The sequence below is a fragment of the Gorilla gorilla genome, chromosome X (assembly GCF_029281585.2).
Source record: "Gorilla gorilla gorilla isolate KB3781 chromosome X, NHGRI_mGorGor1-v2.1_pri, whole genome shotgun sequence".
NCBI classification, from domain to species: domain Eukaryota; kingdom Metazoa; phylum Chordata; class Mammalia; order Primates; family Hominidae; genus Gorilla; species Gorilla gorilla.
In genome coordinates this window covers 86,816,535-86,841,116 of record NC_073247.2, presented here as the reverse complement: position 1 = coordinate 86,841,116, position 24,582 = coordinate 86,816,535, and the positions used below count along the sequence as shown (strand labels likewise).

The 24,582-nt window shown below is 34.8% G+C and overlaps 1 protein-coding gene across 3 annotated transcripts in view; it reads left to right on the top strand.

Annotated features, from left to right (window-relative positions):
• ABCB7 (ATP binding cassette subfamily B member 7) overlaps positions 1–24,582 on the top strand; it is a 103,457-nt gene that overhangs the window by 65,867 nt on the left and 13,008 nt on the right. For all 3 annotated transcript variants that reach the window (XM_004064412.5, XM_019019707.4, XM_055376763.2), the window contains exons 5-12: positions 14,232–14,364; positions 15,256–15,524; positions 16,923–17,011; positions 17,103–17,190; positions 19,199–19,373; positions 20,369–20,526; positions 21,430–21,593; positions 21,748–21,877. In XM_004064412.5, coding sequence (XP_004064460.4) covers positions 14,232–14,364; positions 15,256–15,524; positions 16,923–17,011; positions 17,103–17,190; positions 19,199–19,373; positions 20,369–20,526; positions 21,430–21,593; positions 21,748–21,877 — 1,206 coding nt within the window. The remainder of the gene's footprint in view (positions 1–14,231; positions 14,365–15,255; positions 15,525–16,922; positions 17,012–17,102; positions 17,191–19,198; positions 19,374–20,368; positions 20,527–21,429; positions 21,594–21,747; positions 21,878–24,582) is intronic.

Here is a 24,582-nt window from a genome sequence, read left to right as displayed (position 1 = left end):
TTGTCCATTTCATCTAAGTTATCAAATTTGTTGGACTAGAGTTGCTCATACTATCCCTCAATTATCTTTTAATTTTCATAGAAACAGTACTGAAGGCCTGCCTTTCATTTCTGATGTTAGTAGTTTGTCTTCTTTCTTTTTTGCTTGATTAGCCTGACTAGAGACTTAGCAATTTTATTGCTCTTTTCCAAGAGCCAGCTTTTGGTTTTGTTGATTTCCTTTTTTCAATTTCATTGATTTCTGCCCCAATTTTTATTCTTCTGCTTACTTTGGATTTAATTTGCACTTTTTTTGTGCTTTTTTTTTTCTATTTTCCCAAGATGGAAACTTACATTGTTCATCTTAGATCTTTCTTTTCTAATATTTGCATTCAGTGCTATAAGTTTCTTTTTAAGTGCTGCTTTTGCTGCATCCCACAAATTCTGATACATTGTATCTTCATCTTTATTTAGTTCAAAATATTTTAAAATTTCTCTTTAGTCTTTGACCCATGTGTTATTTAAAAGCATGTTGTTTAATCATTGGGATATGCCTACCGTCATTCTGTTAGTGATTTCTAATTTAATTCCATTTTGCCTAGGGCATACTTCGTGCTATGTGTACTTTTAAAAATTTGTAAATGTGTGTTTTATGGCCCAGAGTGTCATTTATCTCGGTGAATGATCTGTGCAAATTTGAAAAGAATGTGTATTCTGCTCTTGTTGGATGAAGTATCCTATAGGTGTCATTTAGATATAATAGAAGATGCATCTATTTTTCCTTGCCATTCTATCAGTTTTTGCCTCATGCATTTTGATATTTTGCTGTTAGGTGCATACACAATTAAGGATTGTTATATCTTTTTGGAGAATTGACCTCTTTATCATTATGTAATGCCCCTCTTTTATTCCTGGTTCCTGTTAATTTTCCTTGATCTGAAGTGTGCTTTATCTGAAATTAATATGGTTTCTACTCCAGCTTAGCTTTGATAAGGGTTAAGATGGTGTATATTTCTTCATCCATTACATATAATTCATTATGTCTTGATATTTAAAATTGGGTCTGTAATTGGATCATCTTTTAAAAATCCATTCTGACAATCTGTTTTTTTTTAATGCCATCATATTCAGCCATGATGACAATCTGTGTTTTAATTGGTGTAGGCTATTCACATTTAAAATGATTAACTGATATTGTTGGATTAATATTGACCATATGTATAACTGTTTTCTGTTCATTTCCTTTCTTCTTTGGTTTTTGCTTTTATTTTACTTTTTCTTCAATCTTTTTCTTCTTTCTCTGGCTTTAATTAAACATTTTATATGATTTTGTTTTTTCTAATCATTTAACATTCCAATTATACTTTTTAATTTTTAAGTGGTTGCCATAGAGTTTGCATTATACATTTATAGGCAGTCTAATTCCACTTTAATATGACACTATTACTGCTTCATGGGGGTGGTACACATAACGGTATTCCCAATTCATTCCCCCTATCACTTACACACTGCTGTGATTCATTTCACCTATTTATAAGCTTTAATTACCCAATACATTGTTGCTGTTATTATTTTGAAGAAACTTATCTGTTAGCTCAATTAAGAATAAAGATAAATTATTTTATTTTACATTAATTTATTCCTTCTCTAACATTGCTTCCCAATTAAATGTAAATCTGAGGTTTTGACCAATATCATTTGCATTCTCTCTGGAAAACTTTATTTAAAAACAATTCTTGCAAGATCCATGTACTAGCAACAAATTTCCTCAGTTTTTGCTTTTGTAGAGAGTGTATGTTTTTCCCTCACTTGTAAAGGACAGTTTCACTAGGTGCAGAATTCTAGGTTGGTGGATTGTTTTTTTTCAACAGTTTAAATATTTCATTCCACTCTGTTCTTGCTTGCCTTCACTGTTATTTTTATTCTTGTTCCTTTATAGGTGATTCCCCTGGCTTCTTTTAAGATTATTTTTGTCTTTGATTTTTGTAGTTTGAATATGATATGCCAGGCTGTACCTTTTGGGAGTTTTTTGTTGTTGTTGTTGTGTTTTTTTTTTTGTTTGTTTCTTTTGTTTTGTTTTTTCTACTTGGTGTCCTCTAAGCTTTCCTGGATCTGTGGTTTGGTGTTGTCATTAATTTTAGAAAATTCTTAGCCTTCATTATTTCAATTATTTTTCCTGTTCCTTTTCCGTTTTCCTTATGGTATTCCCATTATGTATACATATGTTACACCTTTTGTAATTCTCCCATATTTCTTGCATATTCTTTTCCCTTTTAAATTCATTTTGTTCTTGTTTTTCACTTTGTGAAGTTTTCACTGACATACGTCTTCAAGCTCACTGATTCTTTTCTATTTTGTGTCCTGTCTACTGATGAGCCTATCAAAGACATTCTTCATTTCTGTTAGAGTGTTTTTGATTTCTTGTACAACCTTTTGATTCTTTCTTAGAGATTCCTCTCTCTTTGTTTATATTACCCATCTTTTCTTGCATGCTGTCTGCTTTTTCCATTAGAGCCTTTGGCATTTTAAATTCCTGGTCTGATAATTCTAAAATCTCTGCCTTATCTGAGTCTGGTTCCGATGTTTACTTTGTCTATTCAGACTCTTCTTTGCCTTTTGGCATGCCTTGTAATTTTTTTTGAAAGCTAGACACAATGCATTAGATGATAAATATGCCTTTAATGTGAGATTTTATGTTTATCTGGCTAGGAGTTGGCTGTCTTTAGTGTTAGCTGTAGCTGTAGGTGTCAGAGGCTAGAATTTCCTCTGGAACCTGCTAAACGGGGGCCAGACAAATTTTAGGGGATAAGGCCATATGAACAAAAAATTTTAATGAATCAGGTTCACATATCATGTAACTTCTACTAGTTACATTGAGGTTGTTCATTAAATATCAGTGTGATCTACTTTTCCCCTCTAAATGTTTTATCTCCTAGAGGATTTAGATAAGAGGACTTGATTAGATTAGTGGAGTTGAGACTGCAAGTCAATTGCTCTTTCATATTCTTTAATTTGCTTTCAGATCTGTGTGCTTCAGCCATGAAATAAGGTAAAACAAGTTTGTTTTGTGGATATTATGATCTCTAGCTTTTAGATGTCTGTTATTGAAAATGATAATGACATATAGTCCCTTTCTATGTCATACCTTTCCATGTTTATACTATCAGACTAGGTAAAAATGACATTTCTTACAAATATTACATTATGTAACAGTCTTGCATATGGAGTCTTCTGCGTGTCTGTTATTCATATAGATTAGTCATAACTCTTGCTTTACTTTCTCAGGATCCATATTCAGCTATGTTGCAAGGATTGGATTAAATAGGCTGTTTTCTGTTGAGGTTACTCTTTGATGCCCAGAGCAAACTTTATATACAAGCCAGAAGTATTTTATTTATACAATGGAAATCTTTAATGACATTTCCTTTGTTGCCTAGGCCTAATTTTCATGAATTAATAATGTATACAATATAAAATAATTTTATTTGATCAACTTACATAACTGCTTTGTTGTTGTTTGATATTTTTCCTTTAATGAGAATAGAAACTTCAGTTCTGTGAGGATTCTACCACTACCCTGATAATCTTTACAAATTGTCTGAGTACCCTTAATGCAGGCAAACCCCAAAATTGGGGCTCGGCCTGGGAGGGTTCTTGGCTTCGTGCAGGAAAGAATTTAAGAGTGAGCTGACAGCAAAGTGAAAGCAAGTTTATTAGAGCAACAGAGTACAGGAAAATGGTTGCTCCATAGACAGAGTAGTAGCAGCAGCCCTTTCAGCAGCAGTGGATTTCTGGCTAGCTATATGGCTATTCCTTGATTAGTTGTGAAATAAGGGGTGGGTTATTCATGAATTTCCTGGAAAAGGGATGAGGAGTTCCTGGAACTAAGGGTTCCTCCTCCTTTTAAGCCATATAAAGCAACTTCCAGGAGTTGCCATGGCATTTGTAAATGGTTCTGGTGGGAGTTGCTTTTAGCATGATAATGCATTATAATTAGTGTATAATGAGCAATGAGGGCAACTAGAGGTTGTTTTCGTCACCATCTGGGTTCTAGCTGGTTTTGGCTGGTTTCTTGGCTGCATTCTGTTTTTCTCAGATCCTGTTTGTTTAGTGGGGCCTCCTGACCAGTGCTTGGAAAATAATTCATGCCGATCTCCTACCTTACCTTGTCTGGTTTTCTTTTATCTTTGCTTTGCCTTGCTAATCAGATCTCTCTTTAGTGTTCCTGGTCTTTATTCTTTTTTCTCCTGATTCTTTTGTGAATAGAGAAGCAATTAAAGGAACAAAATTCTTTTTTACTTGTTTAGATATATTGGGCAATTCTTGGCAGCACTGCTCATAAAGCCCTTAGTTAACAGAGGCCACTCTGAAAGAGGTGAATTTATTAAGGGGTTTAGATATTAAAAAGTCTGAAAGAATTGGGTTCCTCAGATGACTAGTCATGATCATAATGGGAAAAGCGATAATTAAATCTAGAACTTGATGTCCTCAGCAAACTGACTGTATTGACCAGTAATTTTGGCACCATGTAGATATAGCATACTTTTGGTAGTCCTTTATGGCAATTTTACTTTTTACTTAACTCTCTTCTTCAGTTAGTGTCCCAAATTGTACAGTTTTGTGCTAAAAATTAAATGAATACCATTTTGTAATGATATACCAGTCTTTGATAATTCAAGAGCCTAGCAGATTATTTATATGATTTAAATTTTTGATCTAAGAAAGAAAAAAAGTTTTATAAGTTTCTGAGGCTGGGCATGGTGGCTCATACCTGTAATCCCAGCACTTTGGGAGGCCGAGGCAGGCAGATCACTTGAGGCCAGGAGTTTGAGACCTTCCTGGCCAACATGGTGAAACCCCATCTCTACTAAAAATACAAAAATTAGCTGGGCATGGTGGTTCGTGCCTGTAGTCCTAGCTACTCGGGAGGCTGAGGCATGAGAATCACTTGAACACAGGAGGCGATAGTTGCAGTGAGCCGAGATCACGCCACTGCACTCCAGCCTAGGCGACAGAGTGAGACTCCATCTCAAAAAAAAAAAAATATTTAAACTTCCTTTATTTCTCGTGTACTTAGTGTGTACATTGCAGTCAGATTAAATATACCTTTTGTCACAAGATTACAATCTTGTAAATATAACCAGTTTCTTAATTTTTAAAAAGTAACAGGGGTATGAAACTTCATATTGGGTTGATTTTTATTGAAATACACTGTGATTCAGCCTTATTTTTAGACATTTCCTGCCCCCAGGGAGCCGGGTCTGTGGTGTGATGCTGGCTTTATTTCTTTTAATTTTAATGTACATTCAATGGAGTGCACTCTTTTTAGTATACAGTTCCATAATTTTTAACACGTGTGTATTCATGTAATTACCACCACAGTCAGGATACAGACAAGTGCTATCACCCCAAAAATCTCCCTTTTGTTACCTCTTTATAGTCATACCCTTTCCAGACCCCTAGCTGCTGGGTAACATTGATTTGTCCTCTATCACTATAGTTTTCTCATTTTGAGAATGCCATGTAAATGGAATCATGTAGTATATAACCTTTTGAGCTGATTTCTCACATTAAGCATGATGTCTTGGTCATTCATCCAACTGGATATACCAGTTTGTTTCTTTTCATTGCCAAATAGTATTCCATTGTATGGATATAGCAGAGTTTGTCCATTCACCCATTCAACAACATTGGGTTCTTTCCACTTTTTAGTGATTATAGATTATAACTAGAGCTGCTTTAAACATTCAGACACAGGTTTTTGTGTGAACCTGAGTTTCCATATCTCTAGAATAAACACTTAAGAGTGGAATGCTAGGTCATGCTAAACACATTTTTAACTCAATAAGAAACTGCCAAGCTGTTTTCCAGAGTAGTTCTTTTTGTATTCCCACAGCAGTATATGAAAGAGTTCCTGTTGCTTTGCTTCTTTGTCAACACTTGGTATTGTCAGGTGAATGGTGGTATCTTGTGGTTTTAATTTACATTTCTCTTAAGGCCTGGGATATTGAGCAGCTTTGTGTGTATTTAGTTTACATTTGTATATCTTCCTTTTGTGAAGTGTCTGTTTAAGCATTTTGTCCATTTTTTAATTGGGCTGTATGTTTTTCCTCTCAACTTTAGAGAATTCTTTATATATTCTGATATGAAACCTTTACCAGATATATGATTTGCAGATATATTCTCCCAGTCTGTAGCTTGTTTTTTAATCCCCTTAATAGTATTTTATGTAGAACAAATGTTTTTAATTTTGATAAATTTTAGTTTATTATTTTTTTCTTTATGGATTATGCTTTTGTTGTCATGTCTAACAACTACTTGCCTAACTCAAGGTCATTAAGATTTTCTCTTGTTTTCTTCTAAAAGTTTTATATATTTTTCTCTTTTACATTTAGATTGTGCCACATTTTTAAAAAAATATGTACTGAACTAAAGTGCTACAGTTTGAATTCTTATATGAGGTTTAGGTAGAAATTAAATTTTTTTCCAATTGTTCCAACACCAAATTGAATTTTTTTCCAGTTGTTCCAACACCAAGGCTATCCTTTCCCCATTCAATTTGCTTTGTTTCCTATTGCTGCTGTAACAGATTATCACAAACATAGTAGCTGAAAACACCACAAATTTATTATCTTACATTTCTGGAGGTCAGAAATCCAAAATTAGGTTTCACTGGATCAAAATAAAGATATTTGGCATGGCTGTGCTCCCTCCAGAAATTCTTGAGGAAAATCTATTTCCTTGCCTTTTCCTGCTTCTAGAGTTCACCTACATTCCTTGGCTCAGGGCCTCTTATTCCATCTTCAGCATCAACAGCATGTTCAATCTCTCTCTGACTCTGACCCTTCTGCTTCCCTTCGTCTCAACTTTGACTCTCCTACTTTTCTCTTATAAGTACTCCTGTAATTAGATTTGGCCCACCCACAAAATCAAGGATAAAGAACATAATCATGTTCTTCAGCTTAACCACATCTGCAAAGTTCATTTTGCTATGTAAAATATCATCTTTATAGGTTCTGGAAATTGGTACATGAATATCTTTGGGGAGCCATTATTCTTTCTACCATAATGATTATGTATGGGATATTTTTCTGGAATCTATTCTGTTTCATTGATCTTTGTGTTTCCGCATTCACCAAGTACCACACTATTTTTATATTTGATATATATATATATATATATTTTGTGGTTTTATAGTAAGTTTTAAAGCCAAGTAGGATGATTCTTCCAACTTTCTTCCCTTCTTTTCAAAATTGTTTTTAGCTATTCCAGTTTTTTTGCCTCTGCATATAAATTTTAGAATAAACTTTTCTATAGCTATTAAAGCTCTTCTATCAAAGAAGCCTGATGATGTTTTAAATAAAATTTTATTAAAAATGTAGACCAATTTGGGTAGAATTGACATCCTTACTAGGTCGTGTCTTCCACTGGATGAATGTAGTATGTTTCTCCATTTATTTAGCTTTTCTTTGATTTATTTCATCAGCATTGATAGCTTTCAGCATACAGACATGATACATGTTTGATTATACCAGTGGTTCCCAACCAGGGGTGATTTTGACCCCATGAGGACATTAGGCAATGCCTGGAGACATTTTTATAGGTCACAACTAGAGGGGGTGGGGTATGCTACTGGTGTGTATTGGGTAGAGGTTAAGGACACTGCTAAACATCATACAATGCACAGAATAGCTCTTCCCGCAAGAAATAATTATGGAACCCAAACTGTCAGTAGTGCTGGAGGTTGAGACCCTGAGTTAGATTTATACTTAAGAATTTTTTTTACTTGATGAAGGCAATGTCAATAATTTTCTTTTTTAAATTTTGGTTTCTAACTGTTCATCGCTAATATGTTGATATATTAATAATTATTGATTTTTGTTGATCATTGTAATATATTGATAATATTGCTATCATTTATATATTTGGATTTCAGTCTACCATTTTATTATGTGTTTTCTGATAAATTTATTTTGTTACTTGGTTTTACCTTTACTGTCACCTTTTATGTTATTTGAACAGATTTTACTATCCCATTTTAATTTATCTACTATGTGTTTTAGTTCATCTCTTTATATAATTTTGTAGTGGTTACTCTAGAAATTATAATATACATAAGTAACTTTTCACAGTCTGCTTAGGATCAATATTTTACTACTTCAAATGAAATGTAAAAACTTACTACTCTGTAAGTTCCCTTACCTTCCCCCTTTATATTTACAATTGTTTCATATATCTTGATGTACTGTAAACCGCATCAGTCAGTAATCTTTTTTATTGCTCTATGGAATCTTTCTAGACAAATATAAATTTTGCTTTTAACCATCAAACATATTTTTAAAGAACTTAAAAATAGGTTATTATATTTACACAGATGTTCACCATTTCCATTGCTCTTCCTTCATTCCTGATATTCCAGGTTTCCTTCTGCTTTCACGTCTTGTATGAAGAATTTTCTTTAGCAGTTCTTTTAAAGCAGGCCTTCTGGTAACTAATTCTCTTAGTTTTCCTTAATCTGAAAATGTCTTGATATTACCTTCATTCACAAAGGCTAATTTTGCCCAGTGTATGGTACTAGGTTGACAGTTCTTTTCTTTCACCACTTGAAAAATGTTATCCCACTTACTGCTGGCCTCTGTGGAAATCTGCTGTCTTAAGATTGTTTTTCCCTTATGCATAACGTGTTTTTATCTAGCTGGTTTTAAGATTTTTTTTCTCTGTCTCTAGCTTTCATAAGTTTAATTATGATGTGTCTTGGTGTGAATTTCTTTGGGTTTATCCACATTTGGGTTACTCAGCTTCTTGAAATTATAGGTTTATGTCTTTTGCCGAATTTGGGAAAATTTCAGCCATTATTTCGTTGGTACTTTTTTGTGCCCCACACTCTTCTGCTATCCTTCTGGGACTCAATAAAGGATGGTAAGTGTTTTGTTACAGCTCCATAGGTCCCTGAGACTCTGTTGGCTTTTTTTTTTTCTTTAGTCTATTTTCTCCCTGTTGTTAAGCTTAGGTAGCATTCCAACATCTGCTGTGTATTTTAATGATACTGTTGACTACTAGAACGTCTGCTTGGTTGCTAAGACTCTTGTATACCTTACCTTGACATCTTGATTGGTAAGATTTATATAGCTTCTATCAGTTGTAGCTAAACTTAACAAAGATGGATGGCATAATAATGGAACATTAACAAGCGCTGGGATTTCAGTGTTTTTATTAAGCCTGATAGAATTGTTTTCACATATTATTAATGTGCATCAATTTAATTTCTTCAGAAAAACTTTGGCAGCCTGACAAACTTCCTGTTCCTAAGCGATGGTTGATGTTTTTCATACTATAATTGCAGAAAATGTAGAATGTGAATGATTAAACATTTGCCTTGAATATATGAAAGCATTGTATTCCTAATTATTGTTCTATCTTCAAGTTCAATAATACTTGCGTCTGTCTTCTCCATTTTGCCATGGAGCCCATCCGTTGAGTTTTTATATGTCAGTTATTATATTTTTCAGTTCTGCATTTTTCATTTGGTTCTTTATATCCTTTATTTATTTCCTGAGACTTCTATTTTTTCACTTAAGCATGTTCATAAATATTCCTGGAAGCACTTTTATGATGGCTACTCCGAAATCTTTCAGATAGGTGTAATGTTTGTGTCATCCTGATGTTAGTGTCTATTAATTGTATTGTCTTATTCAAATTGATATCTTATTGGTTCTTGATATGATTTTTTAAATTGAAACCTGGACATGTAGAGTATTATTAGACTCTGAATCTTATGTAAATCTTCTGTTTAGCAGGCCTCCTGTGTCACCACTTCAGTGGAGCAGGGGTGCTGCCTCATTACTGTGGGTGGAGATGAGAATCCAGGTTCCTACTTGGGCCTCTATTGGCTCCTGGCAGAAGAGATTCCTCATTACTGCTGAATGGAGTGAGAAGTTAGACTCCTGAGTAGAATAAAAGGCAGTAGACTGGGCGAAAATATTTGCAAACCACATATCCAACAAAGGCCTTATACTTAGGGTATATAAAGAACTCTTAAAACTCAACAGCAGAAAAACAAACAATCCAATTATAAAATGCATAAAAGACATGAACAGATATTTCACCAAAGAGAAGATATAGATTGCAAATAAGCACATTAAAAAGTGCTCAACATCAATGAGGTATCAATATGCACCTATTGGAACAGTTTTGAAATTAAAAAAAATGATAATACCAAATGTTTGTGAGGATGCAGAAGAACTGGGTCACTCATACTTTGCTGGTTATTGTAAAATGATACAGCAGGCCAGGCATGGTGGCTCACACCTGTAATCCCAGCACTTTGGGAGGCCGAGGCAGGAGATCACTTGAGCCCAGGAGTTTGAGACCAGCCTGGCCAACATGGTGAAACCCCGTGTCTACTGAAAATACAAAAATTAGCTGGGCCTGGTGGCGTGCACTTGTAGTCCCAGCTACTCAAGAGGCGAAGGCAGGAGAATCGCTTGAACCCGGGAGGTGGAGGTTGCACTGAGCCGAGATCATGCCACTGCACTCCTTCCTGGGCAACAGAGTGAGACTCTGTCTCAAAAATATAAAATAGAATGATACAGCAACTCTAGAAAGAGTGTGGCAGTTGCTTAGTAAGGTCAGCATAGAGATGCCATATGACTTAGCAATTGGACTCTTGGGTCTTTTCCCAGATGAATGGAAACTTATATCCATCTGTATGAGAATGTTGATAACATCTTTACTGATAGTAGCCTAAAGCTGGAAACAACCAAAATGTCCTTCGGGGTGACTGGTTGAATAAATTCTAGTACATCAATGGAATAATCCTTAGCAATAGCAAATGATGAGCTATCGATACATGCAACAGTCTTGATAAACTTTGAGCACGTTATGCTGAATAAAACAAAAGCTGATCCTAAAAGGTTATATATTATTCCATTTCTAGAATATTCTCAAGATGAGTAAACTGTAGAGATCAAGAGCAAATTAATTAGTGGTTGCCAGGGTAAAGGGACTGGGGTGAGGCAGGTAGAACGGGGGTGAATACGAAGTGGTGGCATAATGGATTTCTCTTGTGGTGATGGAATAGTTTTGTATCTTGATTGTGGTGCTGGTTACAGATCTGAACGTGCGGTAAAATTGCATAGAACCACACGGACAGACACATACGTACTACACACACATACACATGAATACAAGCTAAAAGTTGGTGAAAACTGAATGAGTTCTCTAGTCCAGTAGTTAACGGTAATGTGACGATGTTAACTTTCTGGTTTTGATACTGAACTACAGCGAAATAAAATGTCATTAGGAGATGCTGGGTGAAGGGTACGTGGGTCTCTTTGTACTACGTACTGTTTTGCAGCTATGAGTCTCATTATTTCAGAATAAAAAAGTTATTTTTTTTTTAAAGATTCTCATTTGCCTGGAATGGTTTAAATCTAGTTCTGCTAAAGGCAGGATATTGGGGAAAACCACTATTTGCTAGTCCCATCCCCAAAATATCACAAAGCAAATAAAACTTACACTACATGTTAATAAAAACATCTACATGTAGTATCCTTCTTATTTCTTTGGTGTATTTCTTTCGTTTTTAACATATATGGCATATTTCTTACCTTTTTAAAATAACTTTTATGGGAAAACTGACAGTATTCAGTTATTATTAGAGGTAGTGCCATGCTCTTTGCATGTGCTAACTGCCCTTTTTCTGCCACTAACAACACAATGCAGATGAGACTCACACGTCCTGAACACTTACAAGGATGTTCTCTAGTTTGACCAAATCCAAAAACATTTTCAAGGAAGTAAAATTGCACAACTTTATTGGTGATACATTAGTTTTAGGCGTCATTCACTACAGCTTTGGAAAAGGTATAATGGGCTGTGAGTTATGAGAATTGCATGCTAGCTGTAACTATCACTTTTTCTCCTACTGAAGAAAGTGTATTGGATTGCAGGTGAGGGACTGTATCCTTAAATGGAAAACCTGGAATCTGCTCAAATTTATTTAAATTACTTTTGATATACTTTACAACTATAGCTGGTTTAAACAGTGCCTTTGAGAGCATCCATTTTAGGGTGCAAAATAAGTGAAATATATTGTCCCTGCCTTATAAGCTGCTAATGTGGCTATGGTATACTAGAAAAAATTCTAACTTCAAGTGTCAGACCTGTATTTTAATCTCAGCTCTGCTGCTTACCAGACAAGTCATTAAACCTTGTGGAACCTGAGGTTCCTCAACTATACAGATAAAATCTATTTTGTAAAATTTTTATTCCTTTCATCCCTCACATTTGTGAAAGGTACCTACCTTTCACCATACCTGATTCATCTAGCTGTTGTTCAGTAAATGTCAGTTTTGTCACAAAAGGTTTGTACATTATTTGGGTGATAGATACGCTAAAATCCCAGACCTCACCAGTATGCGATATATCCATGTAACAGGACTGCACTTGTACCCCTCAAATTTATGCAAAAAGGATGGAAATATATCCATGCATATATACATACAAAATGAATCAGAAATATATCATAAAAGTGATAAATATTGAGGTATAAACTATAACAAAAAGATAGAAAATGGAGAGTGCCAAATTGGCTGCATGTTTCAGAGAAGGCATTATGGTAGAAATGGGATTAAAATTGGGCTTCGAAGAGTGACGAGGTAGATAGGGGAGAGGAGACCATTTCAAGAAGAAGCAAGACCTGTAATCTCAGCACTTTGGGAGGCCGAGGCGGGCGGATCACAAGGTCAGGAGTTTGAGACCAACATGACCAACATGGTGAAACCCTGTCTCTACTAAAAATACAAAAATTAGCTGGGTGTGGTGGTGCATGCCTGTAATCTCAGCTACAGGAGGCTGAGGCAGAAGAATCGCTTGAACCCAGGAGGCGGAGGTTGCAGTGAGCCAAGATTTCCCCACTGCACTCCAGCCTGGGTGACAGAGTGAGACTCCATCTCAAAAAAAAAAAAAAAAAAAAAAAAAAGGCAAAGAAGAAGCAAGAACCTAAGGTTATATGGCTACAGGGGAATCAGATTTGAGAAATTTATGCTATTTGAGACCTGCCATATATTCTATTAGATTTTGGAAGTCAGAAAGCTTAATGTTTAAGCACTTTATCTCATGTTACATTCTTAAAAGCATCCCAACATGTGCTGTGTATTTTAATGATATTGTCGAATACTAGAATGCCTGCTTGGTTGGTAAGACTCTTGTATACGTTACCTTGGAATCTTGGTAAGAGTTACATAGCTTCTATCAGTTATAGCTAAACTTTGCAAAGATAGATGGCATAATAATGGAGCAGTAACAAGATCTGGGATTTCAGTGTTTTTATTAAGGCTTATAGAATTGTTTTCACATGTTATTAATGTGCATCAATTTAATTTCTTCAAAGAAACTTTGGGAGTCTGACAAACTTTCTGTTCCTAAATGATGGTTGATGTTTTGGATACTATAACTGCAGAAAATATAGAATGTGAATGATGAAACATTTGCCTTGAATATATGAAAACATCATGCTTCTAATTTTCTTTTTAAGTTTTATTTTGATGTATTCTCATGGAGAAATAGGTTCATTATTGAAAGCTTAGTTTTGATAATAATTTGGCTTTGTTTTATGTGGTATTGGGGCAAAGAAGCTTTCTGTAGGACAAATAGGACAAATGGATTTATCAATGTTTTTTCAAATGGTGAATCAGCCACATATACTTGTAATTCATCTGCTTTTGTGATCTGGCTTGCTGTGTAATTTAGTTTACCATTATTTTGGTGACCAAATTATTTTAAAAATATTTATTGAATGCCTACTGTATAAGAGCATTATATTCAGCATGGGTGGGACAAAAAGTAAAATGACACAGACCCTCAAGGATCCAGTAGGAAAGGGAAATATATACACAAATAACTACAGTGTAAGACAGTTTGCCATAGTGTCATGAGCTTTGTAGGATTTTAGATAATGGAGACAGCATTTTTGAGTGGCAGATCTGGGATGATTTCATGGAAGCAGAAGCATTTGACTAATTCACATAGCTTATAAATGAATATTAACATGGCAGTGTGATGTATGAAGCCTGAAATGACAGCTCTCCCAATGTCAAAGATGTTGTCTTTATGAATGGGGAAAATCACTCTAATACCAGTAAGTGGTAAATATGTAAACATTACCATAAGTACTAATTTAAGGTAAATATTTGTACTTTTATAAATAAGTATTTTGTATATAATGGGTAATTGATGTTTTTATGTTTTTAGGCCATGAATATTGTGGTTCCCTTCATGTTTAAATATGCTGTAGACAGCCTCAACCAGATGTCGGGAAACATGCTGAACTTGAGTGATGCACCAAATACAGTTGCAACCATGGCAACAGCAGTTCTGATTGGCTGTATGTGTGATTCTTTAATCTGTCTACAGGTGTTGACTTTCTTCAAGGAGGTTTCATCATATTTGAGCAGATGACCTTTTCACTACAAACACAACTTAGCGTTTTGGATGTTTGTTGTTTTATGTGAGATGTTTTGTATGTGTTTTTGAAAACTATTCTGTATGATACACTTTCAAAAAATTCCATGATAACAGTAGCATTTTTACAAGTTCTAGAAAACAATAGTATAAAATAAGACATTAAATTCATAACAACCACTTCTAATAGTTAGGCTTTTTGTAACATCCATTTCCACAAAGGTCAATTATTTTCTTGCTGGCATTGTTAGCTATTAAATAGGAAATAGCTAAATAAAAATATATATGTACATAAATGCTTTATTAAAATATATTCATTAGTAATGACACAAATCTACAATTTGAAAAGAACAGAATATGAATGCTGTGTGTCCCATGCATTAGAAAGGACACTATGAGATTTGGGAGACATTAGTAGGGGTATGCCTTTGGTCAAGGCACTTGATTCTTCACGGTCTCAATTTTATCACTTGTTATTTAGGAAGATTAAATTAGATTTAAAAAACCTCAACAGACACTGCACATTTATCCACAGTAATGCCATGTGGGCTATTATTTAAGTATTTTATTTGGAAAAAATATCTTTTAGTGTCTGAAACCTGGAGGAAATAACACTGAAGGGATTCATAGTGGTAGAAAAGTTAATACTCATTAGGCTAGATTATTTCTAGGTTTCTTTTATTGTAAATATTCTGTGATATATTCATTCACTGAATTACTCATTGTACAAACATTTTCTGAGCCCTTGTCATTTCTATACTCCTTTGATTCTAATATTGTTACATCCTATTTTTTCTTTTGAATGTATTGTTAGATGGTGTATCAAGAGCTGGAGCTGCTTTTTTTAACGAGGTTCGAAATGCAGTATTTGGCAAGGTAGCCCAGAATTCAATCCGAAGAATAGCCAAAAATGTCTTTCTCCATCTTCACAACCTGGATCTGGGTTTTCACCTGAGCAGACAGACGGGAGCTTTATCTAAGGCTATTGACAGAGGAACAAGGGGTATCAGTTTTGTCCTGAGTGCTTTGGTATTTAATCTTCTTCCCATCATGTTTGAAGTGATGCTTGTCAGTGGTGTTTTGGTAAGTTAAACATTTTTCATAACAAGCTTTTATCTTAAATTCTCATTAGTAGCAATTGAATATTTGAAGGTGTTGTACTGTTGCATGCCCATGGGCTTGAAAGCAAAATTCCATGATGCCAGAAATATTATGCAGTTTAATTATTTTGCCACAAGCTTCAATGGACTGCTCAAATTCTTTATCGTGTTGTTATGGTAAATAACTGTTCAATGCTACACATAGATTAGTCATCAACTAGTACTTACAAGGTTTTTTTTAAAGCAGAGATTTTTGTATATGGCATTGGACTAATATGCTCAGAATATCTAGGTTTCTCATCACCATTCATAACATTTTAGGCAATTTCACCTTTTATTTTTTTTTCTCTGTTTCAACTTTTAGCTTCAGGGGGTACCTGTGCAAGTTTGTTACATGGGTAAATTATGTGTCACTGGGGTGTGGTGTACCAATTATTTCATCACCAGGTAGTGAGCATAGTACCTAATAGGTAGTTTTTTGCCTTCACCCATCTGCCACCCTCCACCCTCAATAGGCCCCAGTGTCCATTCCCCTCATTGTGTCTGTGTGTACTCATTGTTTAGCTCCAACTTATAAGTGAGAACATGTGGTATTTGTTTTCTGTTCCTGAGTTAATTCACTTAAGATAATGGTCTCCAGATGCATCCATGTTGCTGCAAAGGACATGATTTTGTTTTTCATGGCTGCATAGTATTCCATGATGTACATGGGCCCCATTTTCTTTATTTAGTCCACCATTGATTGGCATCCATGTGTTTGCTATTGTGAATAGTGCTGCAATGAACATACGCATTTGTATGTCTTTATGGCAGAATGATTTATGTTCTTTTGAATATATATACACCCAGTAATGGGATTGCTGGATCAAATGGTAATTCTGTTTTAAGTTCTTTGAGAAATCTCCAAACTGCTTCCCACAGTGGCTGAACTAATTTCCATTCCCACCAGCAGTGTATAAGTGTTCCCTTTTCTCTGCAACATCTGTTATTTTTTGACTTTTTAATAATAGCCATTCTGACTCATCTGAGATGATATCTCATTGTGGTTTTGATTTGCATTTCTCTAATGATTAGCAATTTCACCTTTTATAGTTAAAAATATATGTATATATTTTTTATTCCTCTTTAGGCTTATTGTACTATCTTCCTATTAGTATTTGATGGTACTACTGATGTAGCAAGTGCAGTTTGACTTTCTTCCCTTGTTGCCTAAAGTAGATTTTCTAAAGTATTTGATTTTTCACCCATCATTCACGTACATAACTTCACGCCATCATATTTTTGTTAAAATCTTTTGACCGAGATTTGCTGTTGTGTATTACAAACTGTTTGGCAAGAACAATAACTGTTTCACATTTCTTCTTTGGACTTCCTTTTCTAGTATTACAAATGCGGTGCCCAGTTTGCTTTGGTAACCCTTGGAACACTTGGTACATACACAGCATTCACAGTTGCAGTCACACGGTGGAGGTAATTTATTCCCTAGAAGCCACATAAAATTTAGAAATTGTTATGCTTTTATAACATGTATTTCATGCCTATGCAAATCTTTGTCTTACAGAACTAGATTTAGAATAGAAATGAACAAAGCAGATAATGATGCAGGTAATGCTGCTATAGACTCACTGCTGAATTATGAAACTGTAAAGGTAATATGTTTAATTATACTTTCCTCTGCCTTTCACACTGCACTAAGATTTGATCTACCATTTAATTTAATAGGTACTGTAAATTAGAGCTTCAGGTTAGGATATGATCTCTAGGTGTGATGGAATAATACTATTTTATTGTTTGTCTTTAGAAATTATCCTCTTTCCTTCTCGGTTTTTGTTTGGCACTATCAGATTTTTACCTTCTGAATTAATTTATAAGTGATCATAAATACAGTCACGCACTGTATAATGATGTTTTGGCATCTATGATGTTGGTCCCATAAGATAATAATGGAACTGAAAAGTTCCTGTCAGCAAGTGACATTGTAGCCATTGTAATGTTGTAGCACAATCCATTACTCTATTACTCATATGTTTCTGGTAATGCTGGTGGAAACAAACCAGCTGTGCGACCCGTCATTTAATATTTGATAATGATAAACTAGTATGTTAACTAGTATATGTATTTTTACACGTTTAATCATTATTTTAGAGTGTACGCCTTCTACTTCTAAAAACAAAGTTAACTGTAAAATAGACTCAGGTAAGTCCTTCAGGAGGTATTCCAGAAGAAGGCATTGTTGTCATGGGAGATAACAGCTCCATGCATGTTATTGCCCCTGAAGACCTTCCAGTAAAACGAGATGTGGAGGTAGAAGACAGTGATGTTTGACCCTGATCCTATGTAGGTCTAGGCTAATGTGTGTGATTGTGTCTTAGTTTTTAACAAAAAAGTTTAAAAAGTAAAAAAAAAAAAAAATTAAATAGAAAATAGCCTATAGAATAAGGATATGAAGAAAGAAAATATTTTTGTACAGCTGTACAATGTGTTTGTGTTTTAAGCCAAGTTATTACAGAGTAAAAAAGTTTTTAAAAATTTAAGTTTGTAAAGTAAAAAAGTTACAGTAAGCTAATTTTAATGTGTTATTGAAGAAAGAAAATATTAAATAAATTTAGTGTAGCCTAAGCGTACAGTGTTTATAAAGTCTACAGTAGTGTACGGTAATGCCCGAGGCCTTCATATTCACTCACCACTCACTCACTGACTCACCTAGAGCCATTTTCAGTCCTGCAAGATCCATTGCTGATAAGTGCTCTATACAGATATACCATTGCAAATCTTCTTTACTATATTTTTACTGTACCTTTTCTGTGTTTAGATACACAAATACCATTGTGTTACAATTTTCTGCAATATTCAATATAGTAACGTGCTATACAGGTTTATAGCCTAGGAGCAATAGGCTATACCATATAGTCTAGGTGAGTGGTAGACTATACTATCTAGGTTTGTGTAAGTACACTCTATGATGATTGCACAGTCAAAATTACCTAAAGTATGCATTTCTCAGAACATATCTCTTTTGTTAAGTGATGCATGACTGTATACCATTAGCATCTTGATTCAGAATGAACAGTAAGCTAATCAAACTGGCATATAAATTCTTGACTCTCTTCTATCCCTCAGAGTGCCTAGCATAGTGCTTCCCATTAATTCTTTCATTTATTTGTTCATATTTCCATTTAACAAATAGTTACTGAATGCCTCTTATGTGTTCTAAGTGCTTTCACAGGGGAGGGTGGTAAAAAGATTACTTTATGATCCCTGCTATCCCAGAATTTTATACTGTACCGAGAGAATTTAAGTGTGCAGGTGACTAAATAAGAAGGCATAATGTTGTGAGGGTAGTGGGAATTGTCAATTCAGAGTCTCAGGGGAAGGCTTTGTGAAGGAAGTGTCATTGAAGATTTTGTTTTAGGTTGGGTTGCAATTAGACAAGCATTCAGTAAATATTCGTTGGGTGAATTTTGTGGACTTTTCAGATACAATTCATTATGGAAAACTGCAGGGATATCATAGTCCAATATATTGAGTCAATTTTTAAAATGGAATCTACAGTACAAAATTGTATTCATACATGAAGTCTGATGAAAAGTATACTAATCACTTAAGAGAATAAATTCTAATTATACTTGCCCATAGTTATTTTTATGTATTTTGTAGTATTTTAATAATGAAAGATATGAAGCACAGAGATATGATGGATTTTTGAAGACGTATGAGACTGCTTCATTGAAAAGTACCTCTACTCTGGCTATGCTGAACTTTGGTCAAAGTGCTATTTTCAGTGTCGGTTTAACAGCTATAATGGTGCTCGCCAGTCAGGGAATTGTGGCAGGTAATAAGTCTGTGGCTATCACATTTACAGGCTGTTCAACTTTTATAAATAAAGATTAATGAAAGGAATGTGTATGCTTATCTTAATTATAAAGGATGTTAAAGTGCTTTCACATCCTTGGAGTACTTTTCTCTTTGTATCAGAATGTATTTACTTGATGGTTTGATAATGGTTTTTTAACTTCCTTTCGTTTAGCACTGGCTCACTCACTGATTGGGATTACTGTTTGTAACTACCTGTTCTTTTAAGAACAACTTTTTTTTTAGTATCTAGTTTTTCTAATTTCTCTTGTAGACCTGTAAAGCAATATAATTAATATAGTGTTTAGTTCAAAGCACTAAACTGCAAACACTCTTTTTTTTAAGAATGACCAGGAACCTTTTAATCTTTCTACTCCTTTTTTTAGTTGCAAAACACTTCAAAAGTAAATGTCTGTCCCTCCTTTCTGGAAACCCTCCCCACCCCCACTCAGTTAGTATTCATTCATTCACTGTAACCTAAATATGTGGAAAATCTGTGGAAAACATATTTAGGTCACAACAACATTTTGTTGTTGTTGTTGTTTCATTTTGTTTCCTTCAACTTGATGTACATCAGAATGGTTTATCATCCTTAATCGTGATATCTATTTTCTCCAATTTTTAATGTATACTAATTTTTAAATTTCTGTTTTACACTACAAAGAAACCATTGCTAGTGTCTTAGGGAAAAAAAGAGAAAATTTTTAGCCTTCAATTTCTATCCTCACTTAAACCATTCTTTTTTATATATTATATATAGTGTATAGGTGGGTCTTTCCCATTCCTAACGTATACTAAGTTCCCTGTATTACCTAAATCATGGATTAATGCTTTGAAATTGAGTTGACATAAGAGTTGTTGCTGATTAAGAATATTTTGTTCCGTGGTAATAGACTATAAACCTATCGTAAATTGGAAAAGTATGTAACATTTATCTAAAATACCCTTTTTTTCTTCTGCCGATTGCATTTTAAGGTACCCTTACTGTTGGAGATCTAGTAATGGTGAATGGACTGCTTTTTCAGCTTTCATTACCCCTGAACTTTCTGGGAACTGTATATAGAGAGACTAGACAAGCACTCATAGATATGAACACCTTGTTTACTCTACTCAAGGTAGACACCCGAATTAAAGTAAGTAATCTATATAGTACCTTTTCAAAAGTATGTGAACATCATCCTATTAGTAGGATTATTCTAGGAATATTCCTACATTACCACATTAGCAAACCAATTTATTTTACTTGCAGGAATTGGCAGGGGCGGGGGTGCTATCACCTGTATTAAGAGGTTGTTAGAGCTTTCACTTCTATGTTTAAAAACCTGGCCACGCATGGTGGCTCACTCCTGTAATCCCAGCATTTTGGGAGGCTGAGGCGGGTGGATCACCTGAGATCAAGAGTTCAAGACCAGCCTGACCAACATGAAGAAACCCTGTCTCTACTAAAAATACAAAATTAGCTGGGCGTGATGGCACATGCCTGTAATCCCAGCTACTCGGGAGGCTGAGTCAGGAGAATCGCTTGAAACCGGGAGGCGGAGGTTGTGGTGAGCTGAGATCCTGCCATTGCACTCCAGCCTGAGCAACAAGGGCGAACTCCGTCTCAAAATAAATAAATAAATAAATAAAATCTTACAATGTTAATGAAGACTATTATACTAGAAAGTAAATTTTGTTAAGTTGAATTATTTGTACTTACGCTGAATTTACTTATGTAATAATGACATGGAATATATGATTGCCTCTCCTTGCACCCTCAGCCCCTTTCCTCCCCTGCCCATTATCCCTTCTCCCTCCCCAACCCCACCTCAAAAAAAGTTGCTCAGAAACCAAAACATTCAGGGTTTGTTTTACCTTAGCCATGAAGCGTGAGAAAACAAATCTTTAAATGCATGCTTGGAAGTGGTCTAAGTCCACTTATAAACCTCCTTCTTTTCCATTATATCCTTTTTCTTTCTGTGAATTAGAAAATTGTCTTCATAGCTGTACTCTAGGCAGTGCGTAAAGTGGCTTTTTTTTTTTCTCTTCCCTGCTAGGACAAAGTGATGGCATCTCCCCTTCAGATCACACCACAGACAGCTACCGTGGCCTTTGATAATGTGCATTTTGAATACATTGAGGGCCAGAAAGTCCTTAGTGGAATATCCTTTGAAGTCCCTGCAGGAAAGAAAGTGGCCATTGTAGGAGGTAGTGGGTCAGGGTGGGTAATTTAGTTATTTGTAAAATTCTGTATTATAGGCTGATGATTCCCAATGTAATATTTCTTTCTTTATCAAAATGATTACTGTGGTTTAAAACTGGGGTTTCCTAACATTAATAGGAGCTAAATAACCTTTCTTCATCTCCAATTTCAGGAAAAGCACAATAGTGAGGCTATTGTTTCGCTTCTATGAGCCTCAAAAGGGTAGCATTTATCTTGCTGGTCAAAATATACAAGATGTGAGCCTGGAAAGCCTTCGGAGGGCAGTGGGAGTGGTACCTCAGGTATTTAAAAACAGAAAAAAACAAATTTTTGGAAGATTTATTGGGTTGATCAATCTGTAACTAGAACAATTTGAATCAAGGGATCAACATATGCTACTGAATTAGTCAGTATTAGACCCTACCAGTGAAATTCTGGTATCAAAAGGGATTTTTTAAAAAAGGAAAAGAAAAAAACTTGAAGGAAAAATCTGCATGATAGGAAGCCCTGGAATGATAGCATAATAGAATAGAAAGAACACAGACCTGGATTCTAACCCCATCTCTAATTGTCATTAGTTGTGTGGCCTGGGGCCTCCATTTTCTTATCTGTAAAATAAGGATGCCATTTATCTTATAGGATAAAATTGTGGATTAGAGATAATAAATATAAAATACCGAGTCTATCACATAATTGTTCAGAAAACGGAAACTACTATTGTAATTTGGAGCAGTTTTCAACATAGTGGATTTATAATAATTACAAAGTAGCTTGTCTGCCATCCTCAATTTTGTATGCCTTGTTAACCACTCTGCCCTCAGTACCAAGCACAGTGCCGAACCCATGTTAAACATTTAATGAACACTTACTGTGTTACTTTGGAGGGAAAATAAATTCAAAGTAAGGTCTGAGAAGTTAAGAAGTAGATAGCCTTATAGGATGTGAGCTTTTTTATGATGAAAGCTTATAGAGAGACCTGGGAATTAGTTGCAGCTAGTATGTATTATAAAGTTGATTTCTGGAGCCAGAATCAAATCCCTGGGAGAATGGATCAAAATATGGGGAGAGGAAGAACTGTAAGAGAGTGATTGGATGGGGATATGTAGCTTGCAAAATGTCCCCCAAATGATCCCACACATGGACTCTCCCCTGTCCTCTTTTTCACTGAAAATCCCACATATGAGTCATTTAGAGAAATTATTGGGTAACTATGTGAGATGATGGATATGTTAATTTGTTCACTATAGTAATCATTTTACTATCTATATGTATCTCATAACATCATGTTCTATACCTTAAATATATACAATACCATTTATAAATTTAAAAAATAAATCGTATCATTTAAATTGGATTAGATAATCTAATTTAATAATTCCAGTTCTTTCTCACATACCCCAGTTACGATTTTGGAGGACTATGTGGGCCCAGAAAACTGCCTTTTTGAAAATGCCTCCTAGGTTATTCTGATATAGATGGTTCATAGATTGTATGTTAAGTAACACTAATCTAGGCTGGGCACAGTGGCTCACGCCTGTAATCCCAGCACTTTGGGAGGCCGAGGCAGGCAGATCGCCTAAGGTCGGGAGTTTGAGACCAGCCTGGCCAGCATGATGAAACCCCGTCTCTAGTAAAAATAGAAAAATTAGCTGAGCATGGTGGCAGGCGTCTGTAATCCCAGCTACTCGGGAAGCTGAGGCAGGAGAATTGCTTGAACCCAGGAGGCGGAGGTTGCAGTGAGCCGAGATCACGCCATTGCACTCCAGCTTAGGCAACAGAGCTAGACTCAGTCTCAAAAATAAAAAAGAAAAAAAAGGAAAAAGAAACACTAATCTAAACTGTGTGTCAAGTGAACTGGATTCTGAGCTGTGACTACTTAGGATTCAGTGTCCTCATCCATGTAAATAGATTCCTGCCATTCTCTTGGGCATTGTAACAATTATCCTCATCCTTTTGGGAAGTAACACATTCACAAAGGGAAAATATACATCATCAGTAAATGAAAGACTCTCATCCTCATTGGAGGCCTTAGCAATATAAATTAAATCAACAACAGGATACGTGTCGTTTTTTCACCTATCAGATTGGCAAGGATTTTGAAATTCCTAATATCCAGTTTGGGCAAGACTGTGTAAAATGGACAATCTCTTGTTTTGCTGGTGGAAGTATACAGCTTTCCTGACAAGCAAATTGGCAGTGTGTATCAAGTTCCTGAAAAATATTTATACCCTTTATTCCAATAATTCTGCCTCTAGGAAATTTTAGTAAGGAAATAAACAGAGATGTGAACAAGTCTTTATATGCAAATATGTTCATTACAGCATTATTTATAGTAGCATCAGTTGGAAACAATGTAAATGTCCAACAGTAAGTAGATGGTTACAGTGTTATAGGATCAGAGTCATGCAGCCATTCATAAATATTGTGTTTTTAAAGAATATTGTCATGAAAAATATGCAAATACAAAGTATTAAAAAGGAGGATAGCAAGCAAAATATAATATCCTGATTTTATTATATTAAATGAATACATTGCAGTAGAGAAAAAAGATAGAAAATATCAATGTAATATTAGATCTTGCTACATGTTGGGAATATGGATTATTTAAATTTTAATTTATTAAACATTATTGTATATATTTAAGGTATCTAACATGATGTTATGAGATACATATAGATAATTAGATTACTGTAGAGAAGCAAATTAACATGTCCATCATCTCACAGTTACCCATGTTTTTGTGACTAGAGCAGCTAAAATCTACCCATTTTAGCAGAAATTACACCAAAAAATCAGTATTTATTTTATATTAGTTTTTATATTTTCAAAATTTCCATCTAGCACATTTAGCTTTTTCCTAAATATAAATTATTTTAAAATAAGCAGTTTCTGTTTATACAATGAGCTTATTGAGTTTAAGTATTGTCTCAATATGAGAAATTTTATTAATAGGTATATAAATGATTTAAATACTATTTAAAGCAATATATGAAATTTTTGGTCTGAT